General features: G+C 40.0%; 2 protein-coding genes across 3 annotated transcripts in view; both read left to right on the forward strand.

The window, feature by feature from the left end:
* Window positions 1–3091, forward strand: part of LOC311071147 (uncharacterized protein) — a 30810-nt gene extending 27719 nt beyond the window's left edge. The window contains exons 6-7 of the mRNA XM_084095367.1: window positions 2020–2064; window positions 2142–3091. Of these exons, the coding sequence (XP_083951493.1) occupies window positions 2020–2055 (36 nt within the window). The 3' untranslated portion in view covers window positions 2056–2064; window positions 2142–3091. The remainder of the gene's footprint in view (window positions 1–2019; window positions 2065–2141) is intronic.
* Window positions 3092–3418: 327 nt separating this feature from the next.
* Window positions 3419–5666, forward strand: urahb (urate (5-hydroxyiso-) hydrolase b). 2 transcript variants are annotated; one of them, XM_084095564.1, is made up of 5 exons: window positions 3419–3493; window positions 3678–3738; window positions 3929–4070; window positions 4883–5018; window positions 5097–5665. In XM_084095564.1, exons 3-5 carry the CDS (start codon window positions 3940–3942, stop codon window positions 5184–5186), a joined length of 357 nt encoding a protein of 118 aa, XP_083951690.1. In that variant the 5' UTR covers window positions 3419–3493; window positions 3678–3738; window positions 3929–3939; the 3' UTR covers window positions 5187–5665. The 2 variants fall into 2 exon arrangements, with proteins under 2 accessions (XP_083951690.1, XP_083951689.1); XM_084095563.1 differs by having other exon boundaries at window positions 3434–3569; window positions 5097–5666.
* Window positions 5667–8970: the final 3304 nt, after the last annotated feature.

The raw sequence follows: 8970 nt of genomic DNA on the forward strand, positions 1-8970 counted from the left end.
TGCAACCCGCACACACACAAGCACCTTACCGCCCGCACTCGGCCATCAAATCTACCCCCGTACCGCACTCTGTTGCGTTGGGTCCCGCAGGAGTGCAGCTCTCTAACTTCAGTGCTCTGCAAGGCCTGGAGAACCCCTTTTTTGGCTGAGCAGAGTGACGCCCCTCGCTTGGAGGATCAATATACTGAGTCTCTGCTTTCTAGGACTGTCTCTGGAATCTGGTGTGAAGTGGTCACTGCCTGTTGCAATACCTTCTCATTGGAGGCCTCTGTGAGAGTGCTGGATCTAGAGATTCTGCTTAGGCAGAGAGGTTGTAGGCTGACCAGGCTAGGATGGCAGGAGTCAGCTTTGCTGGTGATGCTAGGGGTTGATGCTTTACCAGGGTCTCTGCAAGCCTGGCCATATTCCCTTAAATAAATCTTTCAGTGGGTAAATGATTCCAAGCCCTTGAGCCCTTGAGCCTTACCTGCCCGTACCCGCAGTGCTTAAAGCCGCATCCGACCCGTTTTCCGACAGCAGCACTAATTAAAATCCGCACCCGACCCGACCCGCAACCGAAATAAAATTAGTTTAGACTATCACATTATAGATACACTTACAAAAATGTGTATTGCCAGGTCATACAGAAGTTATTACACGACCATTAACACAAGGACAACTCTGCCCTACCTCTCGGCGGGGACTTCCTCATTTAAGTCAAGTCAAGTCACATTAATTTATATAGCGCTTTTTACAATACAGATTGTTTCAAAGCAGCTTTACAGAGATAACAGGAATGCAACAAAGTTTGTTTCTAGAAGAAAATAGCGTCACAGTCCAGCTTAAGAAAGTTCAGTGATGTTTCATTTTTGTTGTAAAAAAGTTATTTAGTTCATTTATATACATCGCCTCTCTGGAGAAAGCTGCATTGTCATCGTTCAGTTCAGTTCTCATATAATGGTGTCAATGCAGGCAGATCAATAATATTTACATATATAGAAATATTACACACTAGAATATAACACACTAATAATTAATGATTAACTTAACATACAGTTAGGACATATTAGCCATTGAAGGATCAACAAGCAAAAATAAGCTAGTAAATAAAGATTAACTTAATGTACAGTAAACTCATTTTAACCATTATTTACAACTTAGCAAACTATATATTATTTTTGTGTACAACAATGTATTTAGTTATATTTCAGTGATTCCCCATCTATAAAGTTAACTGAACAATATAAAGCTAGTAACTGGTTAATTAGTGCTGGTTTACTGTTATAAATTGCTAAAATAGTGTAATAAAGACAATTTGACCCCCTGTTCTAAAGTGAAAGTTACATCCTCATTAATTATGGCACTTATTGAGTGATATTTAAGGTTATTGACTAAAATAAGCCAATAATTATGGCTAAACTGTCTCTAATACTAATAAAGTATAAATACTTATGCTTTCAGGGTGCCTGCCACATCTCCTTTAGACAACAAGAGGATGATGTGTTCCTCAGGCGCTCTCTTACACTCGCGCTGGTAGTGACGGCATAAGCTTTTGCCCGGCCAATACAATTGCCGTGTTTGAACACATGCTTCAGACACCGGTCACGCTGACGAGTCCTGTCCCCTTCTCAGGGACCCTAGGTTACATTTGTAACCCAAGATGTTTTATAAATTTACTGTCAATATTTCATTACAGATATTGTGACTGCTGTTAAAGTAGTTAAATTAAAAATTATAATAATTATAATTACTGAAGGAGATTTTGTATTAATTTATTATGATTTTACAGTAGTTGAGTCAAAACCTGTCAAGAACGTGCCCAGGTTTCCTGAGACTCGCCTAGTAACAATATCTGTAGTAATAATGGCGTTTTAATGTAAACTATGGTTACCTTGGTAAATTTCTGTTATTGTGATCGAGCAAACTTATTTTTTGGACTAAAACATCTTCCTACAATATTTCAGGATGTACAAAAATGATATAATACTATAGCAATTTAAGAGTTTTTGTGTAACATGTATCCTTGCGTGTGTTTGATAGGTTAATGACTATGAACCAGATTTGTTCTACATGTAAAGACTTCAGGTAAGTTAAACCCTGTATCTATTTGTTTTAAATAAACTGATGTTTTTTTCTAATTGCTCTGTGGCTCTATCTCACAGACACGGCAAGTTCGTTGGGAAAAGCCACAGGATTAATCAGTGATGGTGTAAAGAAAAGGACCATTAAACCGAGGAGAGATGTGTGGATAATTTCCACTGATCCGCTGAAGCTGTCATCTTGTAAACTAAACATGAGCGCAGAGCTGAGTGACATCGGCTCGTATCTTCATGAGCTCAGTGGTTCAGTGATGGACTGATGCTGAAACACTCATTCAGGATCACTGATTTCAGCTTCAAGTGTTTGAAACTGGTGTGAATCCAGTTCAGGAACAGCTGTCGAAACAGACCGAAACAAACTCAACTACTGTATTTTGTTGTCAGACGCTGCTGCTGATTTTATGACTTACTTTAACCACATGGTGTTTTTCCATGATTTCAATCAGTAAAGTACTGACACATTAATATCGAAGATGGAAACACAGACACGCCATGTTATTGCAAATTTCCTACACACATAATTTTACGATATGTACGCAATAGTTATGGGTTACTGATATGGGTTATTAAACGGCTGATGCCAATAACGATATCTAAATAAATCTATATTAACTGATAACCCCATACATGACCCTGAGATATAAAAATTAATTCAATTACTTATATTTATTAAATGTATGTGAGACTTAAGATTTAAAATGAAATGTATTTAAAACACTTATTTGAACCCAAATGTAATTTACTATCTGCTCATCAATCAGTCTGGCCAGTTTAGTTTTATGACTAGATTTATGATCAGCATATGTCATTTTTTTCCATGTAAAAATGTAGCACTTATCAAAACTGTTCTTTGAAATAAGGCATAACATGGTAAAGCGGTTTCCCGCTGCATGCTTGTGTATCTTTCGTAATATTTATCTGTGATTATGTAAAATATAATGGGAATGCTATTTGTTTGTATCACACAATTCTGAATGTATTCACCAACAGAAATAAAAATACATTCATGTACAGTACTGTATGCTGCCTGAATATCATTCTGATGACAGTTTTAATACGTTTCAAAAGCCATTATCTGTACAATCATCATGGTTTTGAACCCGAAGGCAGTCTAGGAGAGGATAGAAGTTCAATCTTCATGACATTTTAACTACTTGTTAACTTTGTAACTAATGATCTGTTGAGCACAATATAGTGTAATAAAGTTAGTTAATGTTCTTAATGGGATAAAATGTAGCTCTGGCTCTCTGAAGACTGAAACCACTGATCTAAATTCCAGCTGTTTTGTCACTGTGACTAGCGTTAACCTTCATGTTTTTCCACTCATCTAAAGAACCAAATCAAACAAGTTACTGGAGGTCAAAGTCCGTCTGCACTCTAACAGGATTTCAGCTCGCTTCGTCCACCTTTCTAGTGTATGTAAACGACTTCAGCGTAGGACTCTAGATTTAGATATCTTGTCTTTGTTTTGTAGTACTTTATATTCTAAAGGTTTGTGATACTGGAACTTTTTAAGACCGGTTTGCTTAAATATTAACCCTGCATGTGTGCTTACGCTGGTTTGTTTTGTTGATTAACTCATTGAAACTAATCAAACAGTGTCCAGATCCTCCCCATATAAACGGCGACACACAGGCAGATGACACTGACTTCATAACAGGTAAGATCTTAATATCTTCAGTAATTCTGTTAGAGAGGGCTGATGTAGAAAGCAGTGAGTCGAGTCATTTTAAATGTGCTTCATGTTTAACATCTCCAGGTAAAGATGTGGAAGTTGCCTGTACATGGTCTCAGTTTTAAACGGTCTTATAATAAATGCATGTGACGGGGTGATCTCCTGTGTGTTGAAGGGTTGAGAGCGATGGGTTCGGTGAAAGGTCCCCTCACTACACATGTGCTGAACACCGGGGACGGGGTCCCAGCGGCGCGGATGGCCCTCAGTCTACACCGCCTGGACCCCCACATGACCGTCTGGAGCCTCGTGACCATCGGGTGAGTCCACGCATGCCGTCTCTGGCTGTCTGTGAGTGTCTGAACATCTCCACCAGCCTGACGCAGTAACACTGGCTCAACCAATCATATGAGTTTGGGGCGGGGCTATCTGTTTGGTCAACCAATGGCAGAAGGGGGGAGGGGTGTTTGAAAACCAGTTTGAAAATAGTCATTATTTTTAGCGATTCTGTTTGGTGATATTATGGTGCTGAAATTACACTTCACCTTTAAAACAGCCATTGAGCATTCATACTACTTTAATACAACTTGGTTATGGCTCCCGATTCCAAAACTGCTGCAAATGTCTAATACTTTTGGACAAATTATAAGAATAAAACATTAATAATAATATTAATTAATAAGTATTGCCTGTATCCTACACAGAAAGCAATTTCAGAATGTGTATCAACAAGCTCAGTGAAAAAAATTAATCCAAAATGGAAATAAATTTACTTGAAATCTATCAAGTATTAAAAAGTGTCAGTATTAATTATTCAGTCTCATTAAAATGGACTGTTGCACCCAATATTTAGTCAATTCTCATGTTTATTAGAGTTGTGTACAGGCTTGCATGCCGACTAGGTTTTACTAAAAATTACACTATGAATAATGCTAACACTCAGCTCTGTTGACATCACTTGTCTAGTCTTCGCTCTGTCCAAAGAAATGTGTAAATTATTGTAACAGTGTTCTGAAAACTGTTGCCATCGAAACTGTCCAAAGTTGTTTGGGTCAAACTCTGAGAGGTTTAAAATCAAAACCCTGGAAAATAAATGTCATTATGTTAAATAGTGTGTCTCTGATTTTTCCAGAACCACGAATGAGGACGGACGCTGTCCAGGACTGATAACCAGCGACGCCTTCACTCCAGGAATGTACAAGATCCGCTTCGAGACGGGCCAGTACTGGGAGAGTTTGGGGCAGTCCAGCTTTCACCCATATGTTGAGGTCTGTAGGAAAGACTAATGGTGAACTGATTGTATTTACACAGTCTGAAAGCTAATGTCTTACTTCTTCTTCATTTAGATTGTGTTCACTGTAAGCGCTTCTGATCAGAGTGTTCATGTGCCGCTGCTGGTGAGCAGATACTCATACAGCACCTACAGGGGGAGCTAGAGAGCACACACACTGCATTCAACACACTGCTCGAGTTTCATTCTTCACATTACAATGGGTCCGAGATATCACCTCGTGCTCCAGCCCTCAGCTTCAACACCCCAGCGATTAATTATCCAAACCTCATCCTGTTGTTGTTTGCTCAATATTCTTTTAAATGACCAAAAATTAAGCATTTTTATTATTGGCTCAAAGTGCTTAAAAAAAGAAAACTCAAATAAAATAAAATTATATTAATATAATTGTTTGTGTTAAGGTTTTTATGCATTCAAATTACGCTTAACTAACAGGGATGTCATTTTTCTGTTTTTACAGAGTTTTGTATTTTCCAACAATTTCCTGCTTTTTTTAATTCATACCCTGGTGAAAAAAAAAAGCCAAATATACTTGCAGCCAGTATACTTATCAGTATACGTAAAGTGTGTAAATTAATAGTATTTTAGTTGTAATTAAATTGTAATAAAGCATAATTTTAAGTGTATTAAGTTTACTTTTGTGTACTAAATTGGACCAACTTCAAGTATATTTGGTGTACTTTAAGTAAATGCATGTGCAGGGACTAATTACATGCCTGATTAGGGATATTAACTTTATACGTTGGCTTGGGGACAGCATAGCCTTGGAAAAGTTCACTCTGAGCCCAAGATCTAGATGATCTAGATGCAAATCAGACGGACCAAACAAAGCACAATTTTCAATGTCTATATTTGGGCTAAATGAAATTGTTCGGTGCATATGGTGCTATTTTTGACCCTGCATTAACCACAGGTTAAGTTAGCCAACACGGCTAATGTTAGTAACTTACATGTTCCAGTCGACATCGCAACAAAAAAAAAGCTTTTTTGTAATCGAATTATTCGAGTAATCGTTCCTCTGTGGATAACGGGACAATGAAAGAGGTATGAATCCACAGACACCAGCTGCGCAGTCTAATTCTGAATTTACTTTAACTTGATTACAGTTGTATAACTGCTGTAAAAATGTTGGCTAGTAGAAGCCGAATTTGCCGGTTGATAACAGACCCACTACGGAGAGTCCGGTTAGAGACTTTCACCAGAGATGATCAGATATTCGGAAATAACCCATTTATTGTCACCACAACTCAGTACACTGGATCATTCTGATTTGCATGTGTGTGTGGTTTTCTATAAATAAACATATAAGAAAAAGTTATAAGTAACAATAACAAATAATAGTAGTCATCACAATATAAACAGTAATCTTCACAATTAATATTAAGTTAAAATGATTAATAAAGTATAATAAGAAAACAAATGTGCAATTATATGGAAAAATGCACTGCTAGAAATGAGTAATTCACAATAATTCTGAGCGGTTGAAATTCGACACCCTTGCGCGCTGAGGACAGAAATGGAGCCGCTCTGACTATCACATTAGTGCGCATGCGCTAAAAGAGTGCTTTAACTCTAAAAGTGAGTGATATATATATCAAATAGACCATATAATGAATAAAAGGCACATAGATTATGTCTTATGAATATAACAATAAAATATGTGAGGAAACTAGTATGTAAATATACACACGAACATCTTTACGAGCTCTGTCGTATCGTCACTCGCATACATTAACTTTTACACATGCGAGGCTATTCAAACGTTCATAAAATGAGTAAAGAACAATGTATAAACAGACTGAAACTTACTTTAGAGGCACGCACACAACTTTAGCAAGGATTAATCGTTACAGTACAGCTTGCATCCGTCCGCTTTCTCGAATAAGTCAGACTCCGTTCAGTGGGCGGGAGCACTGACCTGCACGTCTTTTCCGCGGCGCTGATTGGCCCGCTGGACGGATGCTATGACGGATGCGTCATTTTGGCATATAGCAAAGGAAACTAAGAAACTTAAATATAAGCCTAATAGTGGCCTTTTTAACAGCTGCCCCCAGATATCCGTTAGGAAATATGTACAATAACAAAAGGCCTCATAGCTTTAATCTGGTATGGCCGGCAATTTGATGAGACGTGCGACTGGGCGTGTGTATGACTTCTCTCCCACCTTAATTTGAGCTGTTCTTACTCTGCTGTCTACTCCGGGGAATACCCTTGACACCTGGCCCACCGGCCAGAGGGCTCTGGGCAATTGGGGGTCAACGATCAGGACGATAGTGCCAACCTGGAAGTCAGATTTCTCATCTTGCCACTTCTGGCGGGTCTGAAGGCTGGGTAGGTAGAACCTGATGAAGCACTTCCAGAATTGGTCGGCAAGGACTTGACTATGTCGCCATCTGCGTCGACTGATCAGTTCAGATTCCGGGTATATCACAGAAGGAAGAGATGAATCTGGCCGCCCCATCAGAAGGGAGTTTGGTGTGATGGGGTCTAGATCAGAAATATTAGATGAAGTGTAGCCCATTGGCTTGGAATTTAAGATCCCTTCGATCTCCACCAACATAGTGTACAGCACTTCGAAGGTGACAGACTGGGCGCCAAGTGTTGTCATCAAGGCCTGTTTTAGGGAACGAATCTCTCTTTCCCAGCTGCCACCAAAGTGTGGAGAATTAGGTGGATTAAAGTGAAATTGTATTTGCTGGCTTGCTAGCTGCTCTTGCAGTTCTGGGACAATAGCTGCATATGCTTCTTTCAGTTCTCTCTCCCCTCCTTTAAAGTTGGTCCCTTGATCTGATAATAGCTCGAATGGCTTGCCTCGTCTTGCGATGAATCGTCTGAGAGCCATGAGGAATGACTCAGAGTCGAGACTGTGAAGGACGTCAATGTAGACTGCCCAGGTAGTGAGACATTTGAACAGGATGCCCCATTTATTCTCGTTTCTGCGACCTACTTTAACAGTATATGGACCGAAGCAATCCATTCCTGTTGAGTAGAAGGCGGGCTTGAATAAACGTAATCTGGCTGGAGGGAGGTCTGCCATTTTTGGTACCTAATGGTTTTTTCTCCACTTCTGGCAGTCCACACAAGCACTCTGACACCGTTTGATGGCCTCTCTGCCTCGTAGAATCCAATATTTACGCCGAAGCTCGGCAAAGACTCTTTCAGGGCCTGGATGGTGGAGTTTACTGTCGTAACTTTGTATGAGCAGTTTAGAGACTGGGTATTTTGGGTCTAGGACAATAGGGTGCACTGTGTCAGGATCTAGATAAGGGCTCCAACGTAGGCGACCTCCTACTCTGATCAGCTGAGTCTCATGGTCAAGTTCAGGGGCAAGTGTCTTTAACCGACTGCTTCTAGAAAGTAATTTTCCCACCTTTAACTGCTCCAGTTCAGAGGGAAAGCACTCCTCCTGAGCTTGTTGTAGGACACTGATTTCAGCCGTTCTGTAGTCATCAGCCGTTGGACTGTTGCCTGCCGCCCCATGACAGGCCCTGAATTCAATTAGCTCTTCAAAAGTTTTATACAGGCTGATGTCAGGGAATGACAAGCTGGCTGTGAAGCAGGTAAGGAAGCAGGGAACTGTTTTACGAAGCTCGTCTTCATCTGTAGCCACAGGATGTGGGATTTCTGGCCACAGATTTGGAGGATCTTTGAGAAAGGATGGCCCTTGGTACCAATAGCTGTCTGGTCCCAGCTTATTTAGGCTTTTCCCTCGTGTTATATCGTCTGCTGGGTTTTGAGCTGATGGTACATAACGCCATGTGTGCCGGTCAGTGATGTCCTGAATCTCGGCGACTCTGGTTCCGACAAACACTTTAAATCGACAAGAGTCTGACTGCAGCCAAGTGAGGACTGTGGTGGAGTCAGTCCAAAGAATGAATTGGTTTATGGGAAGGTTCAGTTCTGTTCTGACCACTTTAGCGAGTTGTGCC

The sequence above is a fragment of the Abramis brama genome, assembly GCF_963993115.1.
Source record: "Abramis brama genome assembly, chromosome: 20".
NCBI classification, from domain to species: Eukaryota; Metazoa; Chordata; class Actinopteri; order Cypriniformes; family Leuciscidae; genus Abramis; species Abramis brama.